This window comes from Poecilia latipinna, unplaced genomic scaffold, assembly GCF_001443285.1.
Source record: "Poecilia latipinna isolate Pla-1442-1.1 unplaced genomic scaffold, P_latipinna-1.0 Scaffold1399, whole genome shotgun sequence".
Classification (NCBI taxonomy): domain Eukaryota; kingdom Metazoa; phylum Chordata; class Actinopteri; order Cyprinodontiformes; family Poeciliidae; genus Poecilia; species Poecilia latipinna.
Genome location: NW_015114015.1, coordinates 99,648 through 123,043, shown reverse-complemented (window position 1 = coordinate 123,043; position 23,396 = coordinate 99,648). Strand labels below are relative to the sequence as shown.

The window sequence follows — 23,396 nt, the reverse complement described above, 5'->3', positions numbered from 1 at the left end:
AACAGATTGTGGCCTGAGGTGATTGAAGTGTGGCAATCCAGTTGTTGATTCCTTCTCTCCATCCATCCATCCATACATGTGAATGGGGGCTGAACCTTTTTTTTTTTTTTTTGCTTAACAACCAGCCTTTACTAAAAGTTCATGTGGGTCAGATTCCTTTTATTAGCTGAAGTGAATGATTTGTTTGAGTAAAAGGTGAGTGCCTCAAAAATCTCCTAATCCTTCCCCCTCTTTGGAGTTTAAAAATAAAAAAAGACACACATACATACACACACACACACACGTAGGAACAGGCACGTTACCCTACACATTCACAGACAAGACGGTCAGGAGAAAAAGAAAAGGCGTGTTGAAGCGAGCTCTCCTCAATTCATAACCGGGTCTATAAGACAAACTGCAGGCGGGTCGGTGGGTGGTGAACCTGCAGAGCAGCTCTTTGATCCGACTCAGTGCCTCTCTATAAAGACCGCATCCACTCGGCCAAAGGAGGACTTGAATGGGAGGCCCCCGAAGTCTAGAGAAACCGATCAAAACATCCATAAAGCGCTGCTGGTAATGAGCTCTTCCCGGCTGTTTTGCTCAAAAAAGAAGGAAAAGGACAACTTCACAGATACTCACATTAACAGGTTGGATCCTCGTTTATTTAGCAGTTTCATACTTCAAAAATAATTTGCCATACACGTTTGCTAGATCATTGTTGACTCTCAATGATCTCAGTGAGAAACGTCAAAGTTTTGGTGTGTGCGCTACATTGAGACAGCGGTACGGAAGGTAAAAAGGTGTAATTCATCTTTGAGCATTTAAACCGGTTGCAGAGTAAATGCATCCACAGTAAATGCATGGTATGAGGTTAAGAAATTATTTTCTTGTAGTTTTCTCCTCTCAAATGAGACGACTAATAGGATGACAGCGCCCCCATCTGGGAAAAGATAAATATTAACCTTTAGTTATCACCAAACATTCAGTAATGACTCTGGAAAAAATGACCCACAGATAAATAAACCTTTACATATATATATTGTTTCTATTTTCATGCAGTCTTTTTATTTTGACTGTTATTTATTTTACAATTATTATTCAGATGTTTGATCTGCTGCTTGGTTTTGTTTTTTTCTCAATTGTACTCCGAGTTGCCCTGACATATTCTAGTGCCATTTCCAGGTTTTTCAACATTTTAAAAACAGACACAATGATTCAATATCCGACATTAAACTGCTGTTGTTACAGGCTTAACGTATTTTGTCACATAACTTCAAACTACAATGTATTCTGCTACAAATATACAAACACAGACACATGAACTATATTGAAGTGGAAGGAAAATTATGCAGCCAACACCACGGCATCTTGCTACCCACCAGATACATTTTTATTTTTCACTAATAATTAAAAATGTATGTAGACTTTATTTGAAAGATTGTGCATAAGACTGACATAACGCATGTTATGAAAATGAAAGAGTAGAATTTTTATGATTGTCGTCATGACGTGTCATTCGGTAAATAATGTCACTTTTAATGCAAAGTTGCACAAAACGTCCATTAAAAGTGTCAACTTTGCATTAAAAGTGTGATTATTTATCGAATAGCACTACTAACTAAGACAATTTAAAGATTACAAGAAAGTTTGCCTGCTTGGAAGGCAAAGCAGGTTATAAAATGTTGCCTTTTAATATTTTCTAAATTTAAAATACATCAATGGCCAGTCCTGTACTATAACAGGAAAACAAACATCTGTGTCAGTAGAGAGGGACACAGCAATTAGATGACAAATCATTCAGTAGCAGCCATTGGATTAAATAGACTAATATTACAGCGCCATCTACTGCTATCCAAAATTTACTTTAATACAGATATAAGGGCCTATATTCAGTTGGGTTCATGTTAATCTCCTTTATGCTTACAATCCATACCAGCTTTTGAGACACTGCAAAGTGAACTTGTTCCAAGTCTCATTTTGGATCTGCAGACAAAATTAAATCTTTGGAAATATAAGAATAAAGGACCAAAAATGATTCATATATCTCGAATCCTACATGCAATGTTTCTATTAAGACACTAGGAGGAGCAGTTGGGCCGCAGACGTCCCTTCAGCAAAAGAAATGGAGGCAAAGACAGGGAGGGAGGGCTGAGGGCACAAAGGCACAACTTGGACAAAGTAAGAGGAAGAAAGAAAAGGGAGGGGAGCGAGTGGAGGGTGAAAGAGGGAGGGGAGTGTCCATGTAAAGGATCCAGAGCGGCAGAAAGGGGTGGAAGGCGCAGGGAGGGCGGCACGTCCCTGGAGGATATGAGCAATAGGCGTGCAACAGGGAGCAATGCCTGAGAAAGTCGGCAACTCCTCTCTGGATTAACACCAGCCTCACTTTTTTATTGCCTCCAGTGCCAGACTGGAGCGGCAGCAGCGGCGGCAGCAGCCAGCTCCCCTCCTGCAGGGAAAGCAGCTGCAGTCGGCTGATGGAGGCTGAGCTGGTGCCCCGAGGAAGCCGCTGGTGCCAGAAAGCAAAGTATTAATTTCTGGGAAATGAATGTCACTTTTAAATTGATTGCTCATTAGTTAAAGGGAGAGAGTTCAGGCGGAGGAGAAAGCTGAGGATGCACAGAGCGAACTTCGTTTTTTTTTTTATGAGCACCTTCATCTTCGCTGAGACATCTAGACAGGTTATTTTTTTAATGGCAAATGTTAATATATGTATTTTTTTTCATTAATATTAACAGTTTAAGATAAAGGTACCTTTGGGAAACATTACTGAAACTGTGCCATAAAACTGATAATATTATTATTAATAATAACGCAGCTCTTTTGCAAAAGTAAAAGTTGTGAAAGTGAAGATGCCGTTTTAAAAATACAAACAAAAACTAATACAACATTTCTGTGAGTGAAACTCACAATACAAATAAAATTTTTCTAGGCGTAGACTCAGTCTTCAGCAGTAAAGTGCAAACACAGAATAATTCTGAATTTTGCTTCCTTTAAGGTATTTTTACTTTCCGTCTGCATTTTCATCAGTGCTGCTTTTAGGAAGCTCCTGATTGACCCGTCTGCCTGCGTTCTGACCCTCCGTTAAGTTCACAAAAACAACGGGAATTTGGATTCAAACAGCAGGAACAGAAAAAAAAATAGATGGTCAGAGTTTATTGGAAAATGGATGCAGGGTTGAACTAAAACTGAACCCGTTTGCTTTTTAGTTTCCGGCCCGTGTTCAGTTCCTGTTCTGCTAGTCGTTCTTTTTAAATTGCTCCGTCTCCGACTGCTTTCTCAGCTGCTTCCACTCTGCTCATTATTCTCATCCGTTTATTGTTTCACTCATTAATTCTCCTCCCCAGTATGTATATTCCCAGTTAGTACTGGTGCATCAATGCTGCGTTATTCTTCCCTCAGCTGTCTTCCTTTCACATTCCTCGTTTTATTTAGTTTCATGCTCTCCAGTTAACGTTGGTGGACCTTGGAATTTGGGTTTGTACGTTTCTCTTTTTTTTTCTGTTGGTAATATGTCACCAGTGGGCTTTATTCATTAGTTGAGCAGGAAGAAGAGAAGACCTGCAACGGCCAGAAATCAAACCAGGAACATTTGCGTTGAGGACTGTAACCTGCTCCAGGTGGCTTGATGATTCATTAGAGAGGATCTCAGGTTTTTGGTTTTTCATTTTCTTCTGCTATTAGACAGATATAGTCTATTTTGATATCCATCTCTTCTATGAGTCTCCTTTGCTTCTGTAAACTCCTGCCAGTTCTTCTTGAACCCTTGAAGAAAATCAAGACTCAATAGAAACACGCACTCACAAACCACTAGTAAAATTATTTCCCCTGATCACCACTGAAATTAAATGCGTGGGTGGAAGACCAGTGACTCTCCACTTTGTGTTAGGACCACCGAATGCGAAGATGCCAAAGCTTCCTCTGGGAGAGAGACGAGACAAGTCTCTGTAGCGACCAAAGGCCCTGAAAGCCAGAATTAATGTCAGACTTTAAAACATTTTAAACTCCTCTGCTCTCACGTTAAAGCTCTTTTTCCTCAGTGTCACCCTTTTCAATGCATTTCTATTAATCATAAACACGTGTTCTGCAGCAATCTGCCAAATGCAGCCGCCTGCAGGGGAATTTACAGCTGAAATTGTCCTCTCTCTCTCTCTCACACACACACACCCAGAGGGACATGCAGACAGAGTTGGAAGTAGCTTTGAAGAAGCTTTAGGCTTTAAATCTGCCTCTTTGTTTTTCTCTCCGGCTACAAACACAACCATACATGGAAACCCATCTTGCTTTATTCTCCCTCCATCACTCCTTTCCACCTTGCTTCTGCATCCCCGTTCCTCCATCTCTCTCTCCCACCTCCGTTGCGCCCGCCCTCCCCTCCCGTCTCCTTCTTCTCCCTCTCCTAGACTCTGTCCATCTCCCTCCTCCTTGTCTCCATCCATCCTTATGTCAGCTGGCAGAAGATGAGTCATGCCTCTAACTGGGAGGCTAAAACTCTCTCCGTCTTTCCCTCTAAATATATCCCTTCTGTACTTCCCTCTATGTCTCTTTTTCACTTGTTCTCACACTTCTCTCTGCTTTGTCTTGCCATCTGTTTCTCTGCAGCACTCTGCTTTGTTCTGTCGCTTCACTTCTGAGCTCTTTCTTGCTCTTTCCTCACACTTCTATGTGCTTCTGACAAGTTAACGTCAGAAGCTTGTTCTGATATTTGTTTAGATTTGTTTTATTTGTTTCTGTGCAAAAAGTGAAGCAGTTTTTTCTGAGCTTATGTCAGATTGTCGCAAATCTTTTAAAAACACCATCAGCAAAAATTTTTTTTAGCTACTTTAAGTGGATCTGTGTTGGCCGCAGAGTCAAACAAAATCAAGTCTCCGCTCAAACATTTGAATTTTCCGTCAATAAAAATAACGGCGCCACTTTATCTGGAGCTTAGGCCCATTTCACAGCACACTAAGATTCCCCACTACTACATTAACAATCCATCAGAACGTCTCTGCAAGGTCTTTAAGAACAAAGTAAGCTCCGCTTAATGTGTGATGACATGTGGGAGTTCCCCGACTGTTTTGAGCCTCCCACAAACCCTTTGGGATGAGATAGTGTTGGTTCATTATCCTGGTGGCAGCATATCTTTGTGCTGCGTGGAGCCTGATAGCTCGCCAACACACACGGCACCATGATCAGGCCGGCTGCACACGTACAGTAGATGGGTATGTGCTGCACTACCTGTGAAATATGTTTCCCACCTGCATGGCATTGCAGGTAATGATGGGGGAGGGTTAAAAGAAGAAGGAGTACTCATAGGGTGCATTTTAGAATTTAACAACCCAGGCTGAGAAATGTTGCAGTGCAACTCATAAAAAAGACTTCAGGTGCTGATCCTCCTCTGGTAAACTGATAAAACTGATGACAGTGTCTGTGAGAATCCAACTGATAGTGGAGGCACAGAAACCTCCCGTATGTATAGGGAGATTTGATTCCCATAATGGAGACATTGTGACAACAAAGCGAGGAAAATCAGCAGGGAACGAGACTAATCCGCAAGTGGCTTCACCACTGATGTGCAGGTTTTCCATCTGCTGCAAGCAAGTCTGAAGGGCCAGACAATTTATTTTAGTCAAGAGTTTTGGATTTTTCTTTGACCCATAGGCAAAAAGATGCAGCTAACGAATAAAATAAAGAAAAAAATTCTGCTGCAAATTTTGATGTTCTTTAATCCAATACCTTTACGTTAATCCAGGCTGAGAAAAGTTTAATATTTCAGAGAAAATCCACTTGGCCTTGTTTTGCACTGGAGTAGAATCATGCGATCGAGGCCGCGTCCCTGATCGGTGCACCCAGGGAGAGGCGTGTGCAGCTGGGTTATGTCCCATGACTTCCCCGTGCCCTGCAGCCCTGAGAAGCACCAGCCTCCTGATCCCTTCCCTTTGACAAGTCCAAACAGACACATGCAACTCCGTGCTTCACTCAGGCTTTTTCCATACACCTATCGAAAAAAAAAAAAAAAATCAGATTTTTTTTCACCTAAACTACTGACACATTTTAAATTACTTTCGGAGAGAAGATTCAAATTTAAAATCTACAGTTTGGGAATATGAAATGAGGGAATAAGAAGGACAAATGTTGGCTAGTGGTCTAATTTGCATCTCTTCTCTGGTTTTATTCAGATTACCTAAGAACGTCTAAAAAGTTGTCATTTGTGCCGCAGCAATTTTTCATTTTAAACTGACTTTTTAGCCGACAAGAAAGCAAAACCAACAAATTTCTAAGAAGCAAAACACCTCTTCACAACATTGCATCATCTTTCTTCCACTTCACAATTAGAAACTACATGTAGCAGGGACAGTGGTTTGCCAAAGTAAGCAACTTTTTATTCATCTAAGGCAAAAATTCATTGTTTTCCACCTTCAGACAGACAGAAACTATGTAGACGGGCTTGCAAACACACACCAAACACATATACACACACGGAACAATATGCAGCCTTTTCATGCCAGCAGATGACAGAGTGCATTGAGAAAATGCCAAAATGCTGAGTACTGTGGGAGAGAGTGTGCACGCCTGAAAAATCTCCTATGTCAGACTGCAGAGCTGGCAGAAATGGCGAGCATCGCTGAGGACTCTCACACACACACACACACACACACACACACACACCAACACACACACACACACACACACACACACACGCAAACGCGCAGACAGACAGACACACACACCTAGGCAGAAAGTGTGCTGCAAAAACAGAAGGACGGCTGCATTGTGTAACACAACAACACGAGCCTACTGTAGCGAGTCGGATGCACAGGCAAGCTGTCGGATCAGAGAGAAGGAGGAAAAGTGGACATAAGGTACGAAGAGAAAGAGACGGAGCGGAAAAGGATGGGGATGGAAGATCTAGTTCAATTACTGCATCTCCCCTGATTCCAACCTTTCCTGCATTTCTATGATCTAAAATCTATCTCTAGGGCTTTTCTCTCAAATTATAAATGTACCAATGATTTTATGTGGTCTGTCTAACAACTACTTTTAGACTTTTAGGTGCCTGAAGAGCTGCTGCACCAGCTATTTTTGCCCAATAACATTTAATCAACCTGGACTCTTAAAAAAAAAAAAAAAAAAAAACTGTGGTAATGCCAGTGAATACAGTCATTCTCTCAGAGTCAGAAGCCTCTTTTAAATATGTATGAGGAGTTGTTTGGAGTTGGGGATGTGACGCAAACACTGGCCTCTGCAGTTTTTGACTTATTGTGAGATTCATAACATGTGTTTAATATGAATTTGCAGTTCAGTAAATATAAATATAAACAACTTATACCAAACATTTTCTGTGCAGTTCCAACTAAAATTTCAGTAGGTAACTTTTATTTTTTTTCGGTTTATCCGTCTCCAAGTATGCTGCCATGACATAGTAACAATTTTAACTATTTAAAACACTTTTTTTTTTTAGATAAAAGTTGCATATTGCAACTCTGACACATAAAATGTCATTATGTAAAAAGATAAACAAGTATGAACACCTTTACAGGGAGCTGAATTACTGACTTTTTTTTTTGCGTTAGCTCTGCAGTGACTCTATGGAGAACATTTAAGACGGCCAGGGGACCTTGTTCAGTACCGCAGCAGGGCAGGATTATGTAAAATGTTTGCACTGGTAGAGAGTAAATAAGAACAGCTGAAATAAGAACAGGGCAAATCAACACAAACACACACACAGACACCAAGACCGGGTTTCACTGCCATACAGGTGAAGCCCTGGTGGAACGAGGAAACACCTGAGGGAACATTAAAGATTCAGCGAGTACAGCGATCAGGCCACCCAGGTCATTGGATCCGCCGCCTTTCTCTCTTTTTGCTGCGTAAAGTTCTGTTAGTCTGCTTGTCATGGAGAAGGAAGAGAATCTACAGAGTCACGGTAATATCCATTCAGGAAGGCGTCGACCTTCAAGGGGGAACGTGTTGACACATGGCCACGTAACCTTGGCAACCGGCGACGGCTGCGGGTGCAGATGAAGCGTGTTGTCGACACGAGCAATTATCCTGTTAGAGCCCTCCCCTGAATTATCAAACGCAGACACAAAGTTACACAAGCCCCGAATACACGAGCAGACGAGAGGCTGAAGACGTTGGAAGAAACGCACCGCAGGATTGGAGGGAGAAAGTTTAGAGATGATACAGCAAAAAAAAAAAACAACACACCTGCTAAATCTGGGGGATCATGCTCTCACCTCACTTTCACATCCCTCACCTTCTTTTCACCCTTCGAGCTCGATTTTGAAACCTTCATTTGACACACTGATGCCTTCCTCTTATCCCTCCTCTTCCTCTGACCCCTTCTCTCCCTCGCCAAGTCCCTCCATACCTCTCCATCCCCTCCTTCTCGCTCAGTGTGAGTGCTAAGCGGGGGCCCAGCGGGTTTTCTAAGAGGGCTATGACACACCCCAGCAGGGCACACACACACACCACACACACGCAGTTGGAATGTGAGGCAGACAGAAAAACAGAAAGAAAAAAAATGCACGCTGTGCAGCCACACGCACGCACGCACGCACACACACACACACACACACACACACACACACACACACACACACACACACACACACACACACAGGGTGTGGGGAAGGGATGTATAGCTACTGATACTAGGAATACATTTGAACCACTTCAACCTTTTCATATTTTGTCACATCATAACTATAAGCTTTAATGTATTAATAGGGATTAAAAAAAAAGTAGTTCATAATTGTGAACCAGTACTGCGAAAAAGTATTTTCCTCCTACAATTATTCAGTTCTTAACACAGTTAAATGTTTCAGTATAGTTTTATTTTTCTTAATTGATAAGGCGAAGATAAAATGACTAAAAACCAAATGCACTTTTCATGATTACATGAAGAAATCACTTTGGGGCTTCATTGATCCACAAGGAAACCGTCAGGCACAATGGAGGGGAAAAACTTTGGAGAAACATGGAACATAGTTAGCCTTCCTAGAAGTGATCAGCCTATGAAATTACTCCAAAAATTTATACTAATTCATGAGCTCGTAAAACAATGTTGAACAGCAAATTACTGCAGACCTGACATGATTCAATAATGAGGAGCGATTGGGCAGAAATTATATCCATAAAAGAGTTCCAAAAAAATTATTCTGATGATCCGAGATTTTTTTGAGAGAAAAACAGAAATCTACCTGAAAGTTGTGTGACCTGTTGCATCTGTCCTAAAATTAACACAGGATGTAAGAAAAAAACCAACTCTCACACTGAGTGGTTGCATTCTTTTCCGATGTACAACCACAAACATCCATACGGCCTGAAAAAGTTCAACTATTATTTACTTTTTAAATTGAACTCAAGTTTATTTGACAATATTAAACATCTAATTGTGAGACAAAAGCTAAAATAGAAGATCTAAAAATGGACAAACACTTTTTCCCAGCACCGTATGTGGCAAATAATTTGCACTACATATCACCATCAATGCAAACTTAAGAGTTGTGCAATAATTTGTTAATTTCTGTTTTTAATAAGCCAAACAAATCTATGGAGGATGTTGCTTAAGCCATAAAGTGGCTTTTGACAGGCTTCCATCACTTCCATCCCATGAGGTTCATCAAACAGACCAGAACCCAGTACCGTTAGGCCATGTTCTGCTGGAAGACGCTGTGACTTTCCCACCCAAGGTGTTTGCTCTGTCATTATTAAGCTTGGTATTCATGTCAGGACTGCTATTTTGAAAATGCATGACGCACTCTGCCCCTGAATACCAAGGACGTAGGTGTTGGCAGCCACAAGGGACAATGCAGTTAGCTACTTTGTTTTTACCCTTGATGAAAGTACAGAACATGAGTAAAGAGAAGAGGGATGGATCCTGAATGTTTTCTCGCATTGCAAGTAAAAATCTATTTCACATATCTACCAAACGGATCTATTGTGCAACATCAGGAGGCTATTAATAGGTAAATTTATGTAAAAATAGCATAAAGGGATTAAAAATAGGCAGCATGAAGGGACTAATTGCTTTCAGTGCTACGTAAGGAAGTTCTTCTTCCAAGCTGACTTATTTTATATTGAGATTTGAACAAGAGTAACAACTGAATTAATCAGTATTTCAGCAATCCACTTCTGGCCTGTAATTTATTTTTCAGAACATATGAAATCAAATCTCCCTGGAAATCAGAACGAGCTTTTAGTTGTGAGGTGAGGCCACAAAAATTAATTTAATTCACTTGTATTTGTATGCCGAATACAAGAATACAGAATACATTTTTGATCCGAAGGTGTTTCTTTCTCAGTTTATCTAATTTAGTGTTTCAATTCAAAATGTTAAACTCAACTATAGGTTTGTGGTATACAGGGAAATATATTTTCCCTGTATATTTAGAATATAGCATGTGCTTTTACTTTTAATGCATAAATGTGATTAATCCATATGAAATAACAGAAAGTTTAGTGGAAGGATAACTGCAGCCTGGATAGTTTCTCAAAGCAGCTAGATTTGTGCTTCCAAGAGCCACAGTAAACATACACACCTAGAAGTACAACAGTTCAAATCCTTGAGTTAAGCCACTCCGCAACTCATGATAACATCAGAAGCATCTTACTTGGACTGAGGAGAAAAATGATTGGATTGTTACCAATTGTCCTCTTTTTAGATGCAAGTTAGAAATTCACCTCCTGCAATCTGGAGGAAGAGTGGAAAAGAAACAAAATCCAACTTGTTTGAGGTCCAGTGAAGCTTCAACAATCAGTGATGATTTATTTAGGGAGTCGTCCAGCAGGACATTTGTATAGCACTTCATGCTTCTCTCAGCTGATGAGCCTGATGAAGATGTTGATTTCATTTTCCAGCGGGACTTGTCACCTACCCACTGCCTAAAACACCAATATCCGCTTTAATGGCCATGTTATCTGTCATTATTCAGGGTGGTTGTGGTGTTTTATTTACCTTTTCCCTGCTGTTTCTCCTTCCTGCTTCAGTTGGTCGTCTATAAGAGGGCACTGCCCCGCTGGCTGCAGATACGCGCATGTCGCTCATCAAGCCTGCTGGATGTGTTGAGCTGCCATATGGTCCTCCTTCGACAGACTGTCAACAGTGGAATGGTAATTTGCTTGCTGAAACTTCCCTTGTGCTTCCTCTGTGTTCGCAGACTACCTACAGGGACTGCTGCACGTCTAACACAACTTTAGCAATTCTGTGGTTCTAGTGCAGTGGTTCTTAACCTTTTTTGAGGTACCGAACCCACCAGTTTCATATGCGCATTCACTGAACCCTTCTGTTGTGATAAAAAAAAAAAATATGATATTTCCCCCCCACCCTGCAAATTGAAGACATAGGGGTGCCTCAACTAGAGTCTAGTTGGGTCACCCCATGATCACTATGTCTTCTTAAAAGGTAGAGTCTCTGAGAGCAGTTCTTCAAAATATAGTCAGTGTTTTCAGCAAAGTTGAGCTGACTGTCCAGGAACAACCTAAATTTGCCGCAGTTTCAACAGGTTGGCCATCGAGAAAAACTGGAACCACTTTAAGGTCTTGTTTAGATCAATTAATTAGCTCTATATTCTTAAGAGAATGAAAAATTTATAATAAATAATAAAGACTTTGCGGTATTCTGATTTAGTAATGTAATTATATTAGTTGTGTTACCACCCCCACGCCACTAGAGGCAGTAGGAACCCCGAAAAGATGCGACTAAGGAGCAGATTTAGAAGTACACCGAAAGCTACAGAATTTGGTAAAAACGGTGAGTTTTGCTGAAGTAATTAAAGACACAAGTTCAAATCCATGCTGAGAGTGGAGCTCCTTCAATCAGTGCTCCTCCGCATTACAAGCAATGTAACGTGATCCTCTGCAGCAAGTGATGGCAAGCGGGGCGTCATCACGACTTTACACAAGTGTGTCTTTACCTCCGCGGCAGAGGCTCCACCGAACCCCTGAGAACGACTCATCGAACCCCTGGGGTTCGGTCGAACCCAGGTTAAGAACCACTGTTCTAGTGCAAAAGCACTTTGACTAGAAAAGTGCACTAATTTTACTCTGAAACCAATTACTTTTACCAATTATTTGCCATACCAACTTTTACGATTAACTTCTAACCAACCAACCTAGAGTTATCAATCTTGTCAAAATTTCTCAGACATTTATTAATCTACCTGAAAATCAACATCATTACCTTAACTTCTTGTTAACTTGGGTTTTATCTCTTGTAGAGTTTCCATAAAACTCAAAACAAGCACTGAAGAGCTAAGAAATTGCAAATATACCTCAGCTGAGGTTCATGATTCAATAATAAAAATGGGCAGACATTACATCCAGGGGAGAGTTACAAGGATACAGGAAAAAGCCCAAAGGCAAAAACATTCCCTTTGGGTCACGAAAAAGACAGCAACTGGTTGAAACTAAAGCTCACGATTGTATTGTCAAGAGGAAAATGAAAGACACCATAACTAATAATGCAGATGATCAACATGAGCTTCTTTAACATTTGAGCTGAGCCACAGGTGGATAACCTGCATGCCACGCTCTGGATAATGCAGTAATTTATACAAAAAGGATCCCTGGCCAAATACTGTGATATTCCTGTGCTCATTTTAAATGCAATTCTCTAATACTTTGAGTAAATTAATTAGATTTTCATTAGCATGTTTTTAAAATATTCGAATGTATATATATTTTTTCTTTTCAAGTTAATTTATTCTAGCATCACATTACTTACTTTTTCAGACTTTTATTGTCACTGTAATGTTTTATTAAACAGCATCCTATTTAATAATATAACATTAACCTTTGTTTTTAAAATACAACCTAATTGAATATTAAAGTCAAAAAGTGAGGTTTTTGTACCCCATAACACAATGTAAATGATTAAACATATGTACTGTATTTTCTTATTAAATTTACCATATCTACAGTATGTCATTCTTACTTTCTGTGTGTTTATTTTTTCAAAACTTTATGTGAATCTGCAAGCTTTGACTTCCGGTTGGTACACCTGAATTTCCCCTTTGTGGGACAATGAAGGTTATTTTGATTCCAAATTATTTTGAAACAGCAGTGTCTGTGTCTGTAGCAATGAAATATCACTCTTTGAATTATGAGTGAGTGAGCATTTCTCTGTGGCATCTGTCAATATATCAAAAATAATCAATGAAATGGTTAGATTTTTTTTTATGGAGAATGGATGATAAATGAAGGGGAACGCAGAAAATTTTTTTCCATACTCTATTCTTTTTCCCCCTTAGCCTACTTATCCAGGCTTGAAGAAGACAAAAATTAAATAGACTTCATTTCTTTGGTATTACTTTCCATTTCAAGAAAAGGGAAATGGAGGAAAGTGGAGCTCTCAGACTGGGACTGAAACAAAGAACACCGGTGTCTGTTTCTGGGCCGTTTGGGGGAATTCCTCAAAACAACGATTAAAATCAGTAAGATGGAGGGGGAAACAACCTTCCAACGACACATACACAGAGTAGAAGCCGACTGTCCTGTTGGCTTGTCAATGTTTCCTGTGTGGTCCGTTTAAAGGGTTAAAACCCAAAGTGAACTGAATTGTAAGAAGTTGGTTTCCAAGGGAAACTGTTCGCACCGTTCCAGCTGAGGCGGGACAAACCAACTGCGTCACACGGGGAGAGTAGGGGTGCTCAGACTCACACACGAAATAAACTCACACTCTGGCGCTTAATAAACACCTCAAACCAAATTTTTACGCTGTTAAAAGTATTCATAGAGCAACTGTAAGAGTTATTAGTGACGTGAAACAGTTATGAGGAGTTACTGTGAGCGTCAATTGTGGCGTCGACCCCTCCGGTGTTGCCAGAGTGCCGGGTTTCCTGCCAAGTCGGTTTGAAAAGAGCAGACAAAGGCTTTGAGCTCAGGACGCCCCTCTCTGCCTCTCACTCTGCCCACAAAGCCAACCTAAACTCCCGTCTTTTCCGCTTTTCCCCCCCACTCTGTCATGGAGCTGCCCCGTAACCAGCAGCGCTAAGACTGCCGCTTCAGCGCTTACTTCCTCCTTCTGAAATGTACGACCGTCTGGATCCCCGCTCGGCCGCCGGAGGAAGGCTTTTTGTGGGTATAATACGAGGAAGCGTCGTCTGAGAGAAGAGGGAGAGGGGGGAAGGATTGACGCTTTTACCTCCTCTCCTCCTCCTTCTTCCTTTTGCCCCTTCTGCCTGCTCCTTTTTGGCGGATAGCGGGGTTCAAGCAGGAATTAACGTTTTTCTTTGCTTTTTTTACTTTGACAATATCTATTTGAATCCTGCTGCGCAACCAGACCGGATCACGTGGCACCAGAGAGAGTTGGATCGATTTTGCACAGTTCAGAGTGAGAGTAGGAGTAAAATAAAACAAGAGCAGCACACAACTCCTGCTTTCTAGTTTTTTTTTTTATTAAAAAAAACAACAACTGGGACTGTTGTTACTTTTGCATAATTTCAAGTGCAGAAGGGGGTTCGTTTTTCAGCCTTGGAGGTGTGGAGTATTGATTCTTATATGCCTGGGTTTTGAAAAACAATGGAGACGCACATTTCGTGCCTCTTCCCAGAAATTTTGGCCATGATTTTCAGCTACCTGGACGTGAGGGACAAAGGCAGGGTGGCCCAAGTGTGCATCGCTTGGAGGGATGCATCCTACCACAAGTCGGTGTGGAGGGGGGTGGAAGCCAAGCTTCACCTCCGCCGGGCAAATCCTTCCTTGTTCCCCAGCCTACAGGCCAGGGGGATCCGGAGAGTCCAGATCTTGTCCCTGCGCCGCAGCCTGAGCTATGTCATCCAGGGGATGCCGAACATAGAGTCCCTCAACCTGTCTGGCTGCTACAACCTAACGGATAACGGACTGGGCCACGCGTTTGTGCAGGAGATCCCGTCTCTAAGGGTTCTGAACCTAAGTCTCTGCAAGCAGATCACAGATTCCAGTCTAGGCAGGATCGCCCAGTACCTGAAGAACCTGGAGGTGCTGGAGCTTGGCGGCTGCAGCAACATCACAAACACCGGGCTCCTGTTGATAGCCTGGGGGCTCCACAGACTTAAGAGCCTCAATCTGAGGTCCTGCAGGCATGTCTCAGATGTAGGGATCGGACATTTGGCGGGCATGACCCGGAGTGCGGCAGAGGGCTGCTTGAACCTGGAGTACCTGACCCTCCAAGACTGTCAGAAGCTGACAGACCTGTCACTCAAGCATATCTCCAAGGGGCTTACCAAGCTGCGGGTGTTGAATCTGAGCTTCTGTGGTGGGATCTCGGATGCGGGGATGATCCACCTGTCTCACATGACCTCCCTGTGGAGCCTCAACCTGCGCTCCTGTGACAACATCAGTGACACAGGAACTATGCACCTTGCGATGGGCACCCTTCGCCTCTCCGGGCTGGACGTCTCCTTTTGCGACAAGATTGGGGACCAGACCCTGGCGTACATTGCTCAGGGACTGTACCAGCTCAAGTCCTTGTCCCTGTGCTCCTGCCACATCTCAGATGACGGGATAAACCGGATGGTGAGGCAGATGCACGAGCTGAGGACCCTGAACATTGGACAGTGCGTGCGCATCACAGACAAAGGGCTGGAGCTCATAGCCGACCACCTGACCCAGCTGGTGGGCATCGACCTGTATGGATGTACCAAGATCACCAAGAGGGGACTGGAGCGAATCACGCAGCTCCCCTGCCTTAAAGTGTTGAACCTGGGACTCTGGCAGATGACGGAGAGTGAGAAAGTGAGGTGATTGGGAGTGTTTTGGTGTGTGTTTGTGTGTGTGTGCGTTTCTTTTTTGGATGGAAAGGGGTCACAAGGAGCAGGAGGAGTCAGGGTGAAAAGCTCAGCTGGCTTTCTTTTATTTAAAAAGAGAAAACCCCTCCCTGCATCCTCCGATGTAAGGTGAGCCTCTTCCATTTGACCTGCCTCTTCTTTTCAGCTGTTTAACTTTTCATTCTGTTGGCCCTGCAGCATCTAGACTCGTATCTTAAATATAAGACTTCCTGGAAACCCACTAACAAATCTGAGTTTTAATATCTCAAGAAATATCTGACCTGAATTGCAGTAACTTAGCTTATTTTTCAAACGACTTATAATTTTCTTCTTACAAAAACACTTTGATTCTTGACACTTGCATCCATCCAAAATCCTTTTTTTTAAATATATATTCAAAGCAAAGACAGGTTGTTGAAACTTATGAATGAGATTTATTTTTGCTACGAGTTCAGATTTGATGACTAATCGCCGCTACAGCCATCACGCCTAATAAATGTTTGGCTACCTCGTATGTGGTTGTTTCTTAAAGGATGTATACAGTTCAAAACGAAGATGGAAAGCTGAGAAATGAGAGACTGGTAGAAAATGTGCCTAAAGGGACTGTGTCTGCCCCCTCCCCCATCCCTCCTTTCCTCCCTCCCTTCTTTCATGAGCAGAGCCAGAGAAAGGAGACCAGTACACAATCTGACTACCTTTGTTAATTTAACCCTATAAACAGCACCCATTTTCTGTGGAGTTTAGTCCGATTACAAGCCGACGTCACTTCACAAAAAAAAAAAAAAAAATCCCAACTCACGCATCAAAAAAAGGTTTCTTGTGTGTTTGCTTCATTCTTTAAAAGGATAAAGTCCAACTTTAATGTCCTTTTTTGGCAGGATTAAGAGCATACCCCGTGGCAAAAATACCTATAATTGTTTTGCTATGACTAGGCATGGGTCGGTATCAGATTCTTTGCACTTTTCCTTATAAGATAAGTAAAAATGCAAACATTTTAAACTGATAAACATTGCTTTCATTCAAAAAAGTAAAGCAACAAATATTCTTATTGCTGCAAATTGGTTTTGACACATAGATAAAGCAAAAATAGAGATGCATCTTGATCCTGGGGTCAAATATAGAATATACTTTTTGGTCTGTAAATGTATCAGCAAAAGAGTAGGTACTTTGATGCACTTTTTAATTTAACAAAACTTACATTCAAAATTAGAGATATGTACTTGATATCTGGTCATCCTATAGTTTTCTTTCCTGGACTTAACTACGCCCAATAATCAATAAAAGCTGCACCATATTTTTTTGCTGTTTTATGCGTTTGTCAGGAAACATCAGAATCGGCAGGTCAGGCCACAAAAGAGAAATTGGGGTTGGCCAGTTAAGGCCTAATTGCTGCACCTTTGGAGGAGATGTCTGCTGAAATGAGTCATTTTTCATGAGTGGTTTTACTGCAGTTTTCACGCCATCATTGTTTTTCACAACCAGAAATATCTAAGACAGTTGTTTTCATAAGCCAAATGAAATAATAGGTTGGAAAAACATTAGAATTTGCAGGTCTTTTTTTTATTTAACCAGAAATTGGTATTGGCTGGTAAAAGCCAGATTGGTGCATCTCTATAATAAGGGTCTTTTGGCACTTCTTTAGTTCCCACAGCATTATGGTCTGTGTATTTCCGAAAAGCCAAATGTGTCTTTCTGATAAACAAGGTGAACATTGCAGAAGCATTTTTTTTCCCAGCCAGCTGATTGGCAGTGTGCAGCGACAAGTGATGTAGGGGTAGCACTGCGTTACTCTATCCTCCATGCAGCCAGATTTATTGAAAAGGTGTTTAAATCGGAGAAAAGAAAAGATCGGTTGTGACATTTTAGTGATTTCAAAGCTGCAAGATCTTGGTATATCTTAATAACAACCGGGCCATGCCTGCTTATGACACGGACAAGAAAAGGGTATAACAGTTATGTTAAACCTTGTAGGTCCTGTTGAGCTGTAGGTGTTTTTGTAAGGCATGCTGGTGGAGATGAGTGTCCAGAGTACTTCAAATTGAAGTGATTTCTATGTCTTACCCTTTATTAATCGTAACAAATCAGGGTTTGTCTTGTGCTCTTATTTTCCCACATTAGTACAGACGCACTCATATTCATGTTGCCCTTACCGGTGCACAGCTTTCCCTTTCCCCCACGCCCCCCATTTGTACCCTCTTCTTCATCTCTCTGAATAAAAATACCCTCCGAATCAATTCTGAGACATGCTTAGAATAAATAGCAATCGATTTCCCCCCCCGACTTCCTCGCTCCCTCGAGTTTTGGGTTGCAACGAGCAGAATATACGTCTTTCTTTCCCCCTTTTCTCATCTTACCGTCCTTCCTTTGGAAAAAAAAAAAAAAAAAAAAACACATGCAGATTTAGACTGTACACACATGCACACGCGCACACCGAGGTGTGTGTGCGCATTTTTATTGTAATGCAATGACCTGCAAGAAAATGAATATAAACGGATGTGCGTCCTGCTGAAGAAGCTATGTGCGTGTGTGTGTGCGCGTGTGTGTCTTTGACAATAAAGAGATGTACTGTATATTATGTGTTTGTAAAGAAAAAGAATGCAGAATCCCAAATTAAATTGTTTTATATTCTTACGGTTAAAAACAATTAAAGATATTTATATAATGAACGAACCAGCGGTGTGGATTATTTGTGGTGTTTTAAATTCCTCCCCAATGAGCTCTGGTGCACTTCTTCAGAACAATATGGCCTTTTATTATTTTAATACACGACTCCAAATAGCTGCCCACATATTTAGGACCATTGTCCTGCTTATCAAACGGGCTTGAACAAAAACAAAACAACAAAAAAAATCTAATTTGTTGTTTTATTATTTATGAGGAGGCTCAAAATGGATGCTTGCCGTCTTGATTTGGCTGCGGCGCCTGTGTAATTAATTATCACCATGGCGTTTATTATAGCAAAACTGTTCTGCCTTGCTGATTTTTTTTAATCATCAAAGTATCCTAGTCATCTTCAGATGCAACCAGAATGTGCAAAGTTAGGGGGGGGAAAGATGATGAGATTCACATCATTGATTATTTCAGTTTAATGAATTTTTATGAAGGTTTTTTACCTTTAAGGGCATTTATTTATTTATTTATTTATTTTTTTTTTGCTTTGCTTTAATTATTTGAGCTGCGTCTTTGCAGCCACATCCAAGTTTCCCCTTACTGCTTTCCATCAGGAGGTGTTTTGTGTGTGAAGCGACACACACCACACATGCACAGGGTTTGCCAGGCCTGCTCAGTAACCATTGTCTACTTTTAGAAGTTAGGGACAGGTTTCGGTGTTTTTTTTTTTTTCCCTCCTTTTTTTCCCCCTCCTCTTGTTCAGTCACGCATACCAGATCCCAGACCAGGCAGGGGACCCAACCAGCACCACCACACATCCCCCCTCCTCACACACACACACACACACACACACACTCTTCCTTTTAGCATTCCACACCATCATTCAAAGCATTTAAGCATTCTCTCCCTCCTGACTCTCCATCCATGGGGATTTGAGGATAAAGGCCAACAAGAGGGATTGTTGACCAGTGGGACACACATAAAATGTCAGTGTTTGCTGTTTTTTAAGTTCCTCTTTAGCGGGGCTTTGGTATTGTGCAATAGGAGTGCAACAAAGTTGTCTGACATTATGAAACGTTTGCTGAAACCTTTGGGGGGGGGGGGATATTTTGTTCTTATGGAGAGAAATGTCACATGTTTAGCCATAGCTCAGAGATACATAAATACAAAATAGGAAAATCTGCTAACAATAAAAATTTCACTTTTCAAAAAGAATGCCATGCAATTGTACCTAATTACAATCTGTTCCTCCAGAAGTCACTTTAATGGGAAATATAACTCAGCTGTGTGCAATATAATGCCAGAATAAATAACATAAAAGGGTGTCAATACTTCCGCAAGGAGCTAGTTCACTATGCTTTATGGTGATTGCTACAGCAGTCCTCTAATTATTGGCAGGACTCATCTGACCCTGTAACAGACTCCCCATGACCGTTACTGGGACAGGACTGTGTTTTTGTAGTTATATCTGCAGTTATATTAGAAACAGTGGTTCTTTCGCCCCCCCCCTTGTTTCCACAACAGCAATAAAATTTCAAAGGTTTTGCCTTATAATGACTACTCAAAAGTACATGAAAGGCTTGTGCTTTTAATACAGTTTACAGTTTGCAATCCTGGCCGCAGAAGAACAAACTAGCGAGGACACAGCTGCAATCCATTCATTAGATGAACAGCGAGCAGGGAGGTATACGAGATAAACCGACTGGTTCCTATCATGTGACATTTGGTGTGCAGACCCTCTCCCGATGGATACAGGGAGGTCACATCGCGTATTGCTGCAGAAAAGCTTCAGTAGGATGAAATGTAGACTTACAAAGATACAATCGACTGCATTCAAATGATAATGGGATACTTTATTAATCCCTGCAGGGAGAATCCCTCTTTGTGTGCGCTACCCTCCTCAAAGAGGTCAGAGGTCAGGGATCGGCTCCAGAGCACCTCCGCTGGAGCTGCTGGGGGAGTTGGTGACTTGCTCAAGGACACGTCAGCGGGGAGGAAGGTTGCCAGGGTTTAGTCTTGTCTAGTTTGTGAGTCATGTGCGTGCAGTGCAGGCCATCTTTAGGACAGATTTCATTTTAACATGAAATCGAATTGCTTACTGAAGCTGCTACGTTTGCATCTAGGACAGAGACAGAAAATTCAGCCCAGGATTTTTGCAGAATTGATCATCATTGCAAGCACTGAGTGTATTTTGAATTGTTTTAAAAGAGCTACCAGTCTTTCCATTGTTGAAAAATATCACTATCAGGCACCAAAAGCTAAATTGTTGCTCCCTTGTAAAATGAAGAGCTGACTAGTGCAAGATGTATTACAAACACTCGGCTATATCTGATAAGTAAAACTGAATATTGCGAGTAAATCAAAAAATGTTACTGAAGTAATGTCAGTTTTTACTTCCTAAGAGAGCTTTGCACAAAAACTGCTAAACCTTTCCTCATTTTTTCTTGGTTACTTATAAGTGGAGGAAAATAAATCTAAGACAATAAGTGAGAAAAGGCTGCAATAGGCACTTTCCACACATTGTGGTTTTAGCTGGTATTCATCTGCTATACATAAAATAAACAACAACTGAATGGACTTACTTTTCCTTAAAGTAACACAAATATTTGAACTTTAATGTAAAACATTAAAGTTTTAATCTCCATATAAAACCCCCCCAAACATGTTAACATGTATCTTGCTGTATTAATATTCTGTAGTGATTGTTTCTTGTCATGAAAATCAGTGTGAAATCCAGCATTTAAACTTGCTCATTACACACACAGTTATAACAGAATAACCAAATCCATAATGAGTTTCATTTAAAAACAAAAGCTGAACTGGCTCAGTCCCACAAAGTCCAGTCTACTCTAATTAGCTCCTGCAAATAATACAAACTTTTCTACAGCTTTTCTACAAATGTGAACATTTCCTAAAACCCTAGAAGTAAAAACATTTAGCATTTCTAAATTAGCATAACTTTAGAAGGCAGTGGTCGAGCTAGAAAAGCCTAAATCGTGAAGCTGCAGATTTAGGCTTAAGGCCACAGCAGAACATTTATAGCCAGTACAGATACTCAATTAAACTATTTCTTTAACTTCTCTGTGACATCTTGACTGTCCTAGATGGAGGATGGGGGAGCATGCCAGAAATCTCCTGCCACCATCATGGTGTTCTTAAGAGTTAGTTTTTAATCATAAATAATGTTTTGCATGCAAGCACAAGATTCTCTAATTTCACACTTATGCTTTCTTTGAAAATTGGGTTTCTTCTTGCCACTCGTCTATAAATGTCAGACTTTGCTCTTGATCTCTGCAGCTCCTCCAGAGTTAAAACAGGCCTCTTTAGCTGCTTCTCTGATCAAAGCTCTAATTTCACGGCTGGTTTATTCTTTTATAACCTGACCCTGCTTTATACTTCTCTTTATTAGGTGATTTCTGAAGGCAACTGGTTGCTCTGGATTTATTAGGGGTATCAGAGAACAGTAGGATGAATACAAAATCGGGAATGCTTCCACTTTACAGTTATAAAATACTTTCTGTAGGCCTATTACATAAAATCTGAACAACATACACAAACATTTGGATTTCATTGATGCTTTTTCTAAAACGCTGGACGATGGATTTGTGATCGGCAGCTAGAGGTCTGCACAATGTCCAGTCTGACAACTTCATTTTTCCCACAGCTGGTGGGCAGCTTCTGGAAAATTTCAAGGCTGCAACACATGAAAGTACAGTCCATGCAAATGTTCTCTTAAAAATGCCAGTGCTTTGCTTTTTAACCCTGCTTTATGTGTTTTCGAGCTAAGCTGCTCCAGTCGGCTGTACAGAGAAGACTGGAGTCGTTTTCACCATTTTTTATAACTCTTATGGTGTTTACAGGCTGATAAGACTAAAATCTACTCTTCTTTCTTAGCTCTACCATTGAGTTATTATCCCAGATGACAAAGCAATACACTAGGTTGAGCTTTTTCTGTTTCAGGTCAGTCACGACAACGACATTATTTCTATTTGCAAAATACAAGAATAATTACAATTTTTTCCAGAGTCAGTTTTTTACATAACACTGACTACAATTTTTTAAGCAAATTGGAAAAGCCCAGATGATGATGTGGCGGCTTTGTGAGCTTCTGATTGGTTAATTGCTAACATCTGACTTAACTGAAGGCAAATCTGTGGATGCATGTTAAGGCAACACCCCAAGCTAACTGCTTATTGTGTGGCATGTAAAAATCAAAAGAAATCAGCAAAGATATGAAGAAGAGAACAAGTGTGGGTCATCCTTAGGAACAATTGCCAGATACCTGAAGGTCCCACATTCATCTGTCCAAACAATCATATGTAAATATGACCAGCCATCGTACTGTTAATGAAGGAGATTGTTCTGTGACCCAAAGATGAGCATGTTTCTGTGCAAAATGTGTCCCAGTAATTTCCCCAAGCACAAGACAAACAGTTTACAAACGCCTTCAGGGAGAAAGATCCTAACATTTGGAGATACTGTAAAGCTTAACTTGAAGTGTTTGGCTATAATGAGCACAGTAGCACTTGGAGGTGGCAGCATCATGTTCGCGTTTTGCTGCAGAAGAATACTTGAAATATTGAAACAACATCTCAAGATATCGGCCTGTAAGTTAAAGCTTGGACACAAATGGGTCTTCCAAATGGACAGTGACCCAAAGGATTCAACAGAGTTAGTTATGAAGTCATTTAACCCTTTCATGCATAGCGGTCACTACAGTGGACAGCTATCGAAAACCCATTTTCTTGTGCTTCTTGTGGATTTTTACGTTATAAATGCACACAGACCACTGAAGTGGACACTAATGCATCATAAAATACACTATCAACTACTGGCTGTCAGCTGCAAATGCAAGAAATTATTTTTATTAAATCCAATATGGCCGACGGACAAAAAAGCATGCCAACGGACCCGGTCCCTCCTTCTACTGTAGAAGGCTCTTGAAGGTAAAAAAAAAACAAAAAACATATTGTGACATCAGATAACCCCTAAAGAACAATACTATTACAATTGATCACCTAAAAAAAAAAAAAAAAAAAAAAAAAAAAAAAAAAAAACCCAACCTTTTTTTTTTCT

At 40.9% G+C, this 23,396-nt stretch overlaps 2 protein-coding genes across 2 annotated transcripts in view; one reads left to right on the top strand and one right to left on the bottom strand.

Annotated features, from left to right (window-relative positions):
* The window catches only part of wnt5b (wingless-type MMTV integration site family, member 5b), a 78,138-nt gene that overhangs the window by 13,035 nt on the left and 41,707 nt on the right, over nt 1-23,396 (bottom strand). The window lies entirely within an intron of this gene.
* LOC106962321 (F-box/LRR-repeat protein 14) lies at nt 13,811-18,050 on the top strand. Its single transcript, XM_015056674.1, has one exon. It carries the CDS (start codon nt 14,485-14,487, stop codon nt 15,685-15,687), a length of 1,203 nt encoding a protein of 400 aa, XP_014912160.1. The 5' UTR covers nt 13,811-14,484; the 3' UTR covers nt 15,688-18,050.